Genomic DNA, 14,860 nt, shown 5'->3' with positions numbered 1-14,860 from the left:
GCTGAGTGTGCAGAGCTCTGTTCTTTTAATAATTCCAAATAAATCCATGCTTGTTCCACCTTTCCTAATAATTCCTCCTTAAGGCTGCAGCAGCTGCTGCAGAATGAGCACAAGGCAGAGCCATCTGCCTCCCTGACCCCAAAAACATCCCCCTGGGAATAAATCTTGATTAAGATGTGCAGCATTGACTTTCAACTCCATCTTTACAGAATTTTTTTTTTTTTTTCCTCCCTCTCTATGTTTGCACTCAGCCATTAAGGTTTAAATTGGTTCTCCTATTTCCATCGTTCAGAATTATTCTTGGAATTGAGCAAATATGTAAAAGTGACCAAGTTCATCTTTTTGTCATTTTAACAAAACTTCAAAATCTTTTTTTTTTTTTTTTTTTTTTTTCTCTCACTGCCATAACCAGCATTTAAAAAATAATCATGTGGCATCTTGTTCTCATTAACAGACATAAAAGACTAAAAATCAGTATTTCTTAAATTATTATTTGGGGAATATGTGGTAGAAAAATGCAGCTTTTCTCACACCTGTGATTTTATTTTGATATTTGGGCATTGGTGATCTCCAGGCAGAAATTTCACCCCTTGAGTGTTTTGTGTTTGTTTTAGAAGGAAATCTCAACTTTTAGATTCAAATCACTGCACACAGCATCCCAAAATTCCACAATTTATTCCTGGATATTGCCTGAATTAACTGCTGCTAAATATTCTCATCCAAAATTCCCTTTTTCCCTCCAGCCTGACAAAATTGTCAGATCATGCTGATTTTTGTATGAAACCTGCTGGGGGATGTAAGAGCTCTGGTTCATCCCAGATTGTTTTTTCCCACTCAGGATTTCACCTTTTCATGACATTTTACAGATCAAACCTGAACCAGAAGCTGCTGCTTTTCAAACTGTTGAGCTTCAGGAATTTATCATCAGGAATTCCTCAACTCTAGCTTTGTTTTAATAATAAAATCTAGAAGTGTTTTTTTTTTTTTTTTATGTAAAAAATTCTAGCTGGAGATAAGAGATTTTAAAATGAAATTCAAGGTTTTAATCAGCTGGAGCATTGTTCCCATCCCTGTGATCCTGCACAGCTCTATTGTTCTGTTTGTGCTAAGGAGAAAATTAATCCTTGCTGTAAATTAATGCCTAAAATCAGGGTGCTAACAAAAAAGCAGCTGATTAAAAACAACTTTTTTTATTAGCTTTATGTGCCTGTGCTTGCAGGAGTCTGGGAGGCAGAGCTGAGAGAGTGTGAAGTGAGAAATTTGGGATTTGAAGGCAGAAAAAGGGAAGGAATAAAAGTGGAATTAAGTTAAGGATTTCTCACTCTGCTTTTTTGGTGATTAATAGGAAAGAAAGACTAAATGAGCCACTGAATTCTATATTTAATACCTGCCTCTGCTGGAAAAATTCCTCTTATCACAAAAAAAAAAAAAGGAAAAAATGGATTAAGACTCCAAAAAATTGGCAAGGGCACACAGACCTTGCAGCTCTGTGCAGGTCAGTGGAATTTCCTCTGTGAGCACCAGAACAGGCAAAAAAAAAAAAAATCACTAAATCTGAAATCAGATATTCAGTGGTAAATTAAATTCTAAATATTCCAAAAATGGGGGTTTTATTTCTATCAATGATTTCCTGGTAGGATCAAACCTCTTCCACCTTCTTCCCTCACACTGCAAACCTCAAATCAACCTGGGATAATCCAATTCCTCATTTTCTCACTTTTCCATCTCCTGGCCAGCCCAGCTGCATCCTTGAGTCCCAACTGCTGCTCTTTTTTTTTTTTTTTTTTTGATAGGAAAATAGGAATGGAGTGCAAAGGAAGAAGCATTATCTTCCTGGCCATATGGTGAGTGCATCAGCTCCTTTTTAGAGCCTTTGACCTCCAGTTTAATCCCAAAAGAAAACTCAGATTCAGCCCTCAGCCATGGCTGGCTCCTGTCTTTTCAAACCTCTTTGATCCCCAGCAGGATTTGTGGGGTGCCATAAAAATCAAGGTGAGGAAAAAAGAAGTGGTGACAGGTTATTTAATTGAAAAAAGCTTGGTAATCATCAAATTAAAGTGCTTTTCTTCATCAGTGATGACAAAAGTTGTCATTGAATGGTCCACAGGTCACCAAAATTCAGGTTTTTTCATTAAAATGTTTGCCTAGAAAAACTGTATTGAGGCAGATAAATCCCACTGCTCCCACACCTCAGCAAATCCTTCAAGGAATATTAAATGGAAAAAGGGACAGGAGAGAATTTTTTGCAGCAATAATAACCTAAAGAGATGAGAAAACAAGGTCAGGTCCCTGAGGGGGACAAGAGGTAATTTGATTTCTCCACCAGATTTCTGGATTTATGGAACACACAGAGCTGCAGCATCCTCAGGAATAATTGAGGAGAAAGTTCAAAAACTGCTTAAAAAACCAGATCTTCCTGATGGATATTGGCCAAAAAAAATAACCTGTCAGAAGTTATAGAAAAATGTCAAACACACCTCAGATCATGCAGGAAAGAATCCCTGGACAGCTCATCCCAAAAATTCCACAACAGCTGGAAATTCCTGTCCTGGACACTGGGACTGACACTCCTTTATTGCTGCTTTTATAACAGCACAGGGAATTTTTTTTATTTCAATTTTTTTGCAGCAAAAGCAAAATAATTCTCATTTCAGTCTCTGCTGGATTGGTGTTTGTCCTCTGCAAAGATCCTCCAGGGATATTTGGGAATAAAATAATGCTCCAAATCCTCCTGGATTAAAGCACAAAACTGAAGGAATTCTCTTCTCAAGGAGCAGGAGCTGATGGAATATTTCACATTCAAGGCTGAAAAAAGAGAAATTTAGAGAGGGGGGGAAAAAAAATCCTTCCCTGGGAAGAGAATTCCCAGAGAATTTGTGGCTGCTCCATCCCTGGAAATGTCCAAGGCCAGGCTGGAGTAACCTGGGATAGTGTCCAGGATGAATTTTAAAATCTCCTTTATCCCAAAAATCAGGAATTCCTTGATTTTGCTGATTCTCTCACCTATGATGTGATTTTAATACAATTATAAATGAACTACATCATTTAAAGGCTGAAAAAGGCAATTTAATTTGATTTTTCAGCAGCATGGGAAGAGAAGTCCACTGAATTTATGGATGGCAAAGCAACAGCTACAATAATTCTCATTTTTTCTTCATCTCTACTCTTTGTTTTATTGCATAAACCAGCTGAATTTTTCTTTTTTTTTTTTTTTTTAGTCAGGAACTGCTGTGAACAAGAAGTTCTGCAAACAAAATGAATCACCCTGATTCTGTTTCTACATCATTTTATGTTCACAGCAAACAGGGCTTAGAAAAAAAAAAAAAATCCCTCTTCTTGTGTAGATATTAAATCTAAATTAATACAAGGAATGGGAATAAATTTATGAAAAGATGTGGATTTTTAGGTGGTTTTATTTTTTTTGCTGCTCAAAATCTAAAGTGGGAGAATTTAATCTTGATAAAGCTTCCAGCAAATGGGATTTAAGTAAAAATTATCCCTAAAAATTGGCCATTATTAGGGAAAAATTGGATTTTATTCATAAAGGGACAAGGACAAGACTAGGGAAATAATAAAAAGGAGAGAAGGGAAAAGAATTCAAATTATCCCAGGAATGAAGCAGCAAAATTGCAGGAAGGAAAATCAACATTTGGAGAAGGGGAAAAAACTGGAATGATTCCAAAAGGAGATTGAAGGAAAGCAGCAGAAAAAATGGTTTAAAATAGGTTAGAGAATGAAAAATTAAATAAAATTATTAATTTCCAGCATGGTTTGGGTGAGAATTTAAATCCCATTCCTGACTTCTCTCACCTTTCTGCTCTAACCTTGGAGAAAGGGAATTTCAGTTTATTTTGCAATAAAATTCACTCATTTTGCTCAATTTTACAATAAAATTCACTCATTTTGCTCAATTTTACAATAAAAATAAGTCATTTTGTTCAATTTTACAATAAAATTCACTCATTTTGTTCAATTTTACAATAAAAATAAGTCATTTTGTTCAATTTTACAATAAAATTCCCTCCTCTTGCTCCACATTCAGGAATCCAATCCCACAGTTGCTCCAAATTTAAGGGAAAGGAGCTCAAATTTAAAAAAAAAAAAAATCCACCACATTTAATTCCAAATTCTTTCACAGACAAACCACACAAAGTTAAAGGTTTATATTATTTAAAAAGTTCCCCAAGAATTTAAAAAAAAATAAATTACAAATAAAGCAAAACCTGCATAAATCCCTGGTGGAATTTTGAATAGGTTGTGAGAAGAACTTGATGAATATTCTGAATTTTCATTCATTTTAGTCTTACCACAGAACAGCAAGTTAGGAAACTCTTTTGGGTAAAATGGAAAATAGACTGAAAAAATTTTGGATAAATTAATATTTTAAAAGGTATTTAAAATAAGCACAAGCAGAGCATTTCCCACTCTGTGGGAAATAAGATATTTATTGGATATTAGATATTAATTAGATATTAAATTTGATATTAAATTAGGCAGAATGTGTAACCATTGAATATTTGGACTTTATAGAATATAATGGGAAACACACTGAAAAAATTTTGTATAAATTAAGATTTTTAAAGGTATTTAAAACAACAAGAACAGAGCATTTCCCACTCTGTGGGAAATGATATTAAATTAGATAGTTATTGGGTATTAGATATTAATTAGACATTAAATTTGATATTAAAATTAGGCAGAATGTGTAACCATTGAATATTTGGACTATTTAGAATATGATGGAAAATAAACTGAAAAATTTTGCATAAATTAAGATTTTTAAAGGTATTTTAAATAACAAGCACAGGCAGAGCATTTCCCACTCTGTGGGAAATGATATTAAATTAGATAGTTATTGGGTATTAGATATTAATTAGATATTAAATTAGATATTAATTCAGATATTAAATTAGGCAGAATGTGTAACCATTGAATATTTGGACTTTATAGAATATAATGGGAAACACACTGAAAAAATTTTGTATAAATTAAGATTTTTAAAGGTATTTAAAACAACAAGAACAGAGCATTTCCCACTCAGTGGGAAATGATATTAAATTAAATATTTATTGGATATTAGATATTAATTAGATATTAAATTTGATATTAAAATTAGGCAGAATGTGTACCCATGGAATATTTTGACTATTTAGAATATGATGGAAAACAGACTGAAAAAAATTTGTATAAATTAAGATTTTTAAAGGTATTTTAAATAAGCACAGGCAGAGCATTTCCCACTCTGTGGGAAATGATGTTAAATTAGATATTTATTGGGTATTAGATATTAATTAGACATTAAATTTGATATTAAAATTAGGCAGAATGTGTACCCATGGAATATTTTGACTATTTAGAATATGATGGGAAACAAACTGAAAAAAATTTGTATAAATTAAGATTTTAAGGGTATTTAAAATTAGCACAGGCAGAGCATTTCCCATTCAGTGGGAAATTAGATATTTATTGGATATTAGATATTAATTAGATATTAAATTTGATATTAAAATTAGGCAGAATGTGTAACCATTGAATATTTGGACTTTATAGAATATAATGGGAAACATACTGAAAAAATTTTGTATAAATTAAGATTTTAAAGGTATTTAAAACAACAAGAACAGAGCATTTCCCACTCTGTGGGAAATGATATTAAATTAAATATTTATTGGATATTAGCTATTAATTAGATATTAAATTTGATATTAAATTAGGCAGAATGTGTACCCATGGAATATTTGGGCTATTTAGAATATGATGGAAAATAAACTGAAAAATTTTGCATAAATTAAGATTTTTAAAGGTATTTTAAATAACAAGCACAGGCAGAGCATTTCCCACTCTGTGGGAAATGATATTAAATTAGATAGTTATTGGATATTAGATATTAATTAGATATTAAATTAGATATTAAATTAGGCAGAATGTGTAACCATTGAATATTTGGACTTTATAGAATATAATGGATGGGAAACACACTGAAAAAAATTTGCATAAATTAATAATTTAAAAGGTATTTAAAACAACAAGAACAGAGCATTTCCCACTCAGTGGGAAATTATATTAAATTAAATATTTATTGGATATTAGATATTAGATATTAATTCAGATATTAAATTAGGCAGAGTGTGTACCCATGGAATACTTGAACTATTTAAAACACAACATTTGAATGATATTTAAATTATTCAACACCTTTTTTATTTTATTTTTCCATTCTGGATTCTCCTATCAATCCTCGACCACCTAATAACCGAAACGACATAAATAAAGATAAATTCAAGCAAAAAAAAAATTCAATTTATTTTTTTTTTACCTCCATAGCCAGAGCTGCAGTTTGCTGGTCATAGTGGTTGAGGAGGTTGGGCATGAAGGTGGAATTGTAGGGCAGGTCCTGGCACATCCTGAGGATGATGGGCTCACAGGAGAAGAGGCTGTGACCAATTGTGGGGGTCACCCAAAAACCCCAAATCCACAACAGCCAAAGCCAAGCCATCCTTCCACCCCAATCAAGGGGCCAGAAGATTTTCCAGCTCTTCATGGATTGCAGATTTTTATTTTTTTGGGTTTTTTATTTAAAATATCATCAGGTTTTGTTGGAGGTTTTTGTTAGCTGGAAGAGTTTTTTTTTTGAGGTTTGGCATTTTTTTTTCTTTTTTTTTTTCTTTCTTCTTTTCTCTGTGGTATGAATTAAATATTGGAATTTTAACCACATTCCCACACCATTGAGCCCATGGTGACAGGGTAGAGATCCAGGGGATTCCTGCTGGTTTTTTATTTTTCCTGGAAAACCTGGAGATAAAATACAAGAGAAAACACAGTGAAAAAATTTGGTAAAACCATAAAAATATTCAAATATTTTCCCTCTCAACTCCTAAATTGTTTCAAGTTCTCCTGGTCAAAGGTGTAAGGTTTTTCTGCAAGTTTTAATTCTGATTTTTTTTTTTTAATTTCTAGAGGGAATGAGTGGAAATGGAGGAATTAAATGGAAGAATTTGATGGAAGATTGGCATCAAAATTGGCAGAATTGAATGGAAGAAAAGCACCCAAAAGAATAAAAATATGAGGGTCATACTGCTTATTATATTAATATTTTATATTTAATATTGAAATTTATTATTATTGAAAATGTTTAATAATCCACCAAATTTGGATGCAGAATTGAATGGAAGAAAAGCACCCAAAAGAATAAAAATATGAGGGTCATACTGATTATTATAGTGATATTTTATATTTAATATTGAAATTTATTATTATTGAAAATGTTTAATAATCCACCAAATTTGGATGCAGAATTGGATGGAAGAAAAGCACCCAAAATAATAAAAATATGAGGGTCATACTGATTATTATAGTGATATTTTATATTTAATATTGAAATTTATTATTATTGAAAATGTTTAATAATCCACCAAATTTGGCAGAATTGGATGGAAGAAAAGCACCTAAACATGGTGAAAACACGGGGGTAATATTAATTATGATATTAATATTTTTATATTTAATAGTTATTAATATTTAAATTTCTTATTATTGTTTTAAATGTTTAATAATCCACCAAATTTGGCAGAATTGGATGGAAGAAAAGCACCCAAAAATGGTGAAAACATGAGGGTCATATTGATTATTATATTAATATTTTTATATCTAATAGCAGTATTTAAAATTATGATTATGGATATTATTTTAAATGTTTAATAATCCAGCAAAATTGGCAGAATTGGATGGAAGAAAAGCACCCAAAAATGGTGAAAACATGAGGGTCATATTGATTATTATATTAATATTTCTATATTTAATATTCCATAATATTAATTTAAAATTCTGACTATTAAAATATTTTAATATTTAATAATCCACCACAATTGGCAGAATTGGAGGGAAGAAAAGCACCCAAAAATGATTATAATACTGATAATGGTATTTATATTTTATATTTAATAATAATAACTAAAATTCTGATTATTAATATTATTTTAACATTTCATAATCAGAATATTTTAAAAAAACAACCAACTTTCAGCTTGGCCAGACTGAAACCAGGTTGTTTGTGACTCACTCCCATGATAGCATCTCAGGAATAATTATAAATTCTAATTATAAAACAAAAACACAAAACCACTCACCAACCCCACAAATCCCAACCTGCCCAGGGAGCTCAAATGTGACATTTTAATTTGGTTTTTATTTTGATTTTTATTATCCATTCACAGAGCCCCCCCCCAAAGTACCAAATAAAAAGTCAATTTTTAATCATAATTTTGTCTTCCAAAGGTAACATTTGCAAAAATCCAGTTGCTTTAAAGTGAATTATTGTTTTAAAAATGTAGAAAATCCCAAATACTTCATCAATATTCCCAAAATCTGAACAGATTCTCAATTTTGAGAGAATTCTTCCTGGAAAGAATTTTTTTTTATTTCTGTACATTTTTATTATTTACATCTTATGGTCAGAAAAAATTAAAATTTTAAAGCCTTGGTGCTGTTTTGTGGGTTGGACTAACAACCTAAACAATTCTGGGGTTTTTTTTTTATGGGCTGGAACTTTTTGGAGACATAAATAATAAATAATATTATAATAAACATGTAAAGAGATGGGAAAAAAAATAAAAATTAAAAAATTAAAAGGCCAAGCTGCTAAAGATAATCACATTAAATTCAGTTTATTGACAATTTTGCTTTCATAGGCACTGAAATAAGGGAAAAAAATAGAAATATGAGAAGTTTCCAAGCCAGGAAAAACAAAATATGAGCCAAAAAAAAAAAATAGAAAAAAGGGGGAAAGTGGTAGAAGCAACACAACTCAAATCTCAGTTTATATTCTGAAATACACTGAATTTAAAAAGGCACAAATCAACCCAAATATTGAATAAATATTCCATGTAGCCACACCTGATTTAAGGGCAAATTTCAAGATGATGTGAGTTGGAAAAATTGTGTCCTTCTGATTTAAAATAGAAAAATTGCTGAGTTTTGTGAAATTCCCTGGCTGAAAAAATGGAAATAAATGGTTCAACCCAAAGCCTTTAAATCCATTCCCTTGGGTTAAATATTTTAATAACAGCTCCTCAAACACAAAAAAAAAAAAATTAAAAAAATGTTTTTTGAGTTTGTTGGCACCTCCAGAAATCTGAATTCAGAATTTTTTTTGTTGTTTCTCCAAAGGGTTTTATTCTCCAATTTTAGTGAGGTCACTTTGCAGTGTGGATGAGCAAGGGAATTTATTTTATAATTTATTTTTTTTTCTAATTGTGATTGAGGTGGAATTGCAGTGATCTGTAATAAAAAAAAATCATCACAAAAAATGGTTCAGAAGCAATTTAAGGTGAATTGTGCTCCAGTTAAATCTGCACCACAAAAATTGGGCAAATTCAGGTGAGGATGTGGAATTTTTGGGGGAAAAAGTTCAAGAATGCTGCATAGAAATCATATTAATGACACACAGGATCCAAACAGATCCATTTCTCAAAAATAAAGATTCAATGAGTCACCAAAAAAATAAAAAAAAAAGGACAAAAAAAAGTTTTAACTATGCAAAAAGCAGGAAAAAAAAAATCAACTTGAAAAAAAAAATTCATCAGGACTTTACAGTGAAAAATCATGAGAAAGGGTTGATTCTCACAATAAATAATTTATTTTTTTTTTTAAACCGAAATTTCAAAGTCCCTAAGGGAGCAATGAGGAAGAAAAATGAATTTATCAGATTTTAGGGGGAAAAAAAAGAGAAACGGGGAGATAAAATATCAGAGAGGAGGAAAATGCCCTTCCCCCACCCACAGCAAGGCACAAAAGGAGCCAGCCTAAACCCAGCCTAAATCCAGCCTAAATCCAGCCTAAATGCAGCCTAAATCCAGCCTAAATGCAGCCTAAATCCAGCCTAAATCCAGCCTAAATGCAGCCTAAATGCAGCCTAAATGCAGCCTAAATCCAGACTAAATGCAGCCTAAATGCAGCCTAAATGCAGCCTAAATGCAGCCTAAATCCAGCCTAAATCCAGCCTAAATGCAGCCTAAATCCAGCCTAAATCCAGCCTAAATCCAGCCTAAATGCAGCCTAAATCCAGCCTAAATCCAGCTCGGATCCAGCCTAAACCCAGCCTAAATCCAGCCTAAATCCAGCCTAAATCCAGCCCAAATCCAGCCTAAATCCAGCCTAAATCCAGCCTAAATCCAGCTCGGATCCAGCCCAAATCCAGCCTAAATCCATCCTAAATCCAGCCTAAATCCATCCTAAATCCAGCCTAAATCCAGCCTAAATCCAGCTCGGATCCAGCCTAAATCCAGCCTAAATCCAGCTCGGATCCAGCCTAAATCCAGCTCGGATCCAGCCTAAATCCAGCCTAAATCCAGCCCGGGTCCAGCCTAAATCCAGCCTAAATCCAGCCTAAATCCAGCTCGGATCCAGCCTAAATCCAGCCTAAATCCAGCCCGGGTCCAGCCTAAATCCAGCCTAAATCCAGCTCGGATCCAGCCTAAATCCAGCCTAAATCCAGCCTAAATCCAGCCCGGGTCCAGCCTAAATGCAGCCTAAATGCAGCCTAAATGCAGCCTAAATCCAGCTCGGATCCAGCCTAAATCCAGCTCGGATCCAGCCTAAATCCAGCCTAAATCCAGCCTAAATCCAGCCTAAATGCAGCCTAAATCCAGCCTAAATCCAGCCTAAATGCAGCCTAAATCCAGCCTAAATCCAGCTCGGATCCAGCCTAAATCCAGCTCGGATCCAGCCTAAATCCAGCCTAAATCCAGCCTAAATCCAGCCTAAATCCAGCTCGGATCCAGCCTAAATCCAGCTCGGATCCAGCCTAAATCCAGCCTAAATCCAGCTCGGATCCAGCCTAAATCCAGTCTAAATCCAGCCTAAATCCAGCTCGGGTTCAGCCTAAATCCAGCCTAAATCCAGCCTAAATCCAGCCTAAATCCAGCCCGGGTCCAGCCTAAATCCAGCCTAAATCCAGCCCGGGTCCAGCCCGGGTCCAGCCTAAATCCAGCCCGGGTCCAGCCTAAATCCAGCCCAAATCCAGCCCGGGTCCAGCCTAAATCCAGCCCGGGTCCAGCCTAAATCCAGCCTAAATCCAGCCCGGGTCCAGCCTAAATCCAGCCCGGGTCCAGCCTAAATCCAGCCCGGGTCCAGCCCAAATCCAGCCTAAATCCAGCCTAAATCCAGCCCGGGTCCAGCCCAAATCCAGCCCGGGTCCAGCCTAAATCCAGCCCGGGTCCAGCCTAAATCCAGCCCGGGTCCAGCCCGGGTCCAGCCTAAATCCAGCCCAAATCCAGTCTAAATCCAGCCCAAATCCAGCCTAAATCCAGCCCGGATCCAACCTGGATCCAGCCCGGGTCCAGCCTAAATACAGCCTAAATCCAGCCCGGGTCCAGCCTAAATCCAGCCCGGGTCCAGCCTAAATCCAGCCTAAATGCAGCCCGTATCCAACTTGGATCCAGCCCGGCTCCAGCCCAAATCCAGCGCGAGTCCAGCCCGGATCCAGCCTAAATACAACCCGGATCCTGCCTGGGTCCAGCCCAAATCCAGCCCGAATTCAGCCCGGATCTAGCCCAAATCCAGCCCGAGTTCAGGCCAAATCCAGCCGAGATCCAGCCCAGATCCAGCCCGGATCGCCCGCACCGCCTTCCCGGATGGATCCAGGGAGAGCACGGACAGCGCCGGCATCCCTGGAGCCCTGAGCGAGGAACCGGCACCACCCGAGCCCTGAGCGAGGAACCAACACCCCCGAGCCCTGAGCCCTGAGCGAGGAACCGGCATCACCCGAGCCCTGAGCCCTGAGGAGGAACCGGCATCACCCGAGCCCTGAGCCCTGAGCGAGGAACCGGCACCACCCGAGCCCTGAGCCCTGAGCGAGGAACCGGCACCACCCGAGCCCTGAGCGAGGAACCGGCATCACCCGAGCCCTGAGCCCTGAGCGAGGAACCGGCACCACCCGAGCCCTCAGCGAGGATCCAACACCCCTGAGCCCTCAGTGAAGATCCGGCATCACCCGAGCCCTCAGTGAAGGCAGTGAGGCTCCACCTCAACGAGGTTCCAGCCCTCAGTGAGGATCCAACATCCCCCGAGCCCTCAGTGAATATCCGGCATCCCCCGAGCCCTCAGCGAGGATCCGGCATCCCCCGAGCCCTCTGTGAGGATCCGGCATCCCCCGAGCCCTCAGCGAGGATCCAACACCCCCCGAGCCCTCAGCGAGGATCCGGCATCCCCCGAGCCCTCAGTGAATATCCGGCATCCCCCGAGCCCTCAGCGAGAGCGCTGAGGCTCCAGCATCCCCTCCCCGGGGCCGCAGTACCGCACTACGGCACGCCGAGCCCGCGCCAGCATCCCCGGCCTCACGGGGAGCGGGTCCGGCCCCTTCCCGGCGCTCAGGGCCGGCATCCCCCCGCTCTCCTCCCACCCGCCGAGCTCAGCAGCACCGGCATCCCCGATCCCCGCGCTGCGCTGCACGGCCCCGCCGCCGCCTGTGCCCGGGGCGGGCAGGAGGAGCCGCTGAGGGCAGCGCCGTGTCCCCGCCGTGTCCCCGCCGTGTCCCCGCCGTGTCCCCGCCGTGTCCCCGTTACCTGCGCGGCTCCCGCCGCCCTCACGGTCCCGCGCGCGCTCCTCGGGCGGCGGCGGCAGCGGCAGCGCCCGGCCACGCCTCTCGCATGGCCACGCCCCCCGCGCCATCACGTCCCGCCCACTCCCCGCCTCCCGGCCAATCAGAGCGCGCCGGGCTGGTTGCTAGGTAGATCCGAACCCCCGGCCGCTCTAACCCCGCTGGGGGGGCTCTGATTGGCTGGAGCCTCCCGGGGTTGCCATGGAGACGGGATGCGGACGGGCGGGAGGAAAAAGGAGGGAGCTGATTGGTTGGCGCCGCTCCCTCCCCCGGGGTTGCCATAGCGACGGGATGCGGATGTGGGGGGGAGGAGGAAGAGGAGGAGGCGGCGTCGGCAGGAGGGAGGAGGAAGGTGAGAGGACACGGGGGACAAGGGGGGACACGGGGGGCAGGAGCGGACACACCCCAAGGGACATCAAATGCGCTGAGACACGGCGGGGAGGTGACACAAACTCCGCCGGCAGTGCGGGGGGGAAAACGGGTTCGGGGTACGGGGAGGAAGGTGGAAAATGTCAGCGGTGTTCCCAATGTTTCCATCCCTATGGATGAGGGCGCCCAGGTGGGCAAGAAGCCGGTGGCATCTGGGCTGTGCCAGCTCTGGGGTGGCAGCAGGGTCAGGGCAGTGCCTGTCCCCTGTGCTGGGCACCTCCAGTGCTGGGACAGCTCTGGGACAAGGACATGGAGCAGTTGGAGTGTGTGCAGGGAAGGGGCTCAGCCTGGAGAAAAGGAGGCTCAGGGGGAACTTTTCCTCTCTGCAGCCAGGTGGGATCTGGCTCTGCTGCCATGGAATAGGGACAGGAGGAGAGGAAGGGGCTCAGGCTGGCCCAGGGGAGGTTCAGGCTGGATAACAGGAGGAATTTCTTCACTTAAAGGGTTGTCCAGCCCAGGGCAGTGGTGGAGTCTCCATCCCTGCAGGGTTTCAGTGCCATGTGGATGTGGCACTTGGTGACATGGGTCAGAGGTGGCCTTGGCAGTGCTGGGGGAGGTTGGACTCCATAATCTCCAAGTGATTTTCCAATTTTCTCTGAACCCCCTCCAAGGCACTGCTGGGGCACCTCCAGCTCTGGGACAAGAAGGACATGGAGCAGCTGGAGTGTCCAGGGAAGGGAACAGAGCTGGGAAGGGGCTGAGCCTGGAGAAAAGGAGGCTCAGGGGAACCTTGTGGCTCTGCACAACTCCCTGACAGGAGGGGACAGCCAGGGGGGACAGGATTTCTCCCAGGGAACACGGACAGGAGGAGAGGGAACAGCCTCAGGTGACACCAGAGGAGGCTCAGAGGGGATATTTGGGTGATCAAGCTGCCCAGAGCAGTGATGGAATCCTTTGGAAGTGTCCAAAAGCCACCAGGATGTGGCACTTGGGGACATGGATTAGGGCTGGGTTTGTGTTTGGGTTTGCTCAGGCCTTTCCCCAACCTGAACAATCCTGTGACTCCACAAAGGGAGTCTCCAACAGTGGGGGTATAAAGACATCATTCAAACAAAATAAGCTCAGGGAATGCTTGGAAAACACATTGGGATCCATGGACAACTCCCAGCCTTGCTGGGCTATTGATTATTGATCATTGATTATTGATTATTGACTATTGATTATTGATTTCAGCCCCAGCTCCTTCCTACTCCACCCTCTGCTCTGCCTGTACCTCTGCTTGGTGCTGCTGCTTAAAACCTCCATCACTGCACTGTTTATTTTGATACATTGATTTACAACCAAAATCCCTCTCCTGCTTTAACTTGAGGCTGATTCAGTTAAATCCTAAAATTTTTAAATTTATTCCCAGCTGAATTTTTCTGTTGCTCCATTGGTGCCACGTGGACTGATGGGATTAGGGGAATGCATCCTTAAACCTCTGCATGCAGCAGAACAAAGGTTTTATTTCTGCTGAGATGTGCTCAAAAATCATGGTAAATAAATCAATCCATCATAAATATAATAAATAAAGTGCTTCTGCTTCTGCAGGAGTTGTTTTGGGAATGGTTAAGCAGAGATTAGCCCAGGTAAAGGAAATTCTTCCTGGTTAATGGGATAAGATCATGATGGATTGTTGAGCTTTCTTCTACGGAATAATTTATTTTTCAAGCCATTTTTGAATTCCAAATTGTACTGGAATGCGTGGAGGTATTTCCAGTGGTTTCCAAGTGACATTTTCCTGCTGATAGAATCCACCACTCCTGTCTCCTGCCCTGTGAAACTTTGTTCTTATCCAAATTTCTTGGACCTTCCCATCCTAATTGTGAACCATTCCAAGGGACTCTGACAATTCTG

At 40.2% G+C, this 14,860-nt stretch overlaps 1 protein-coding gene across 1 annotated transcript in view; it reads right to left on the bottom strand.

The window, feature by feature from the left end:
• The window catches only part of FZD3 (frizzled class receptor 3), a 42,963-nt gene extending 30,357 nt beyond the window's left edge, over positions 1-12,606 (bottom strand). Inside the window, exons 1-2 of the mRNA XM_079299337.1 lie at positions 12,561-12,606; positions 6,317-6,792 (exon numbers count right to left, since the gene is read on the bottom strand). Coding sequence (XP_079155463.1) covers positions 6,317-6,541 — 225 coding nt within the window. The 5' untranslated portion in view covers positions 6,542-6,792; positions 12,561-12,606. The remainder of the gene's footprint in view (positions 1-6,316; positions 6,793-12,560) is intronic.
• Positions 12,607-14,860: the final 2,254 nt, after the last annotated feature.

The sequence above is a fragment of the Erithacus rubecula genome (genome assembly GCF_903797595.1).
Source record: "Erithacus rubecula genome assembly, chromosome: 2".
In the NCBI taxonomy this organism is placed as follows: Eukaryota; Metazoa; Chordata; class Aves; order Passeriformes; family Muscicapidae; genus Erithacus; species Erithacus rubecula.
The sequence above is the reverse complement of the archived record's forward strand: the minus strand, read 5'-3'. Positions and strand labels throughout refer to the sequence as shown.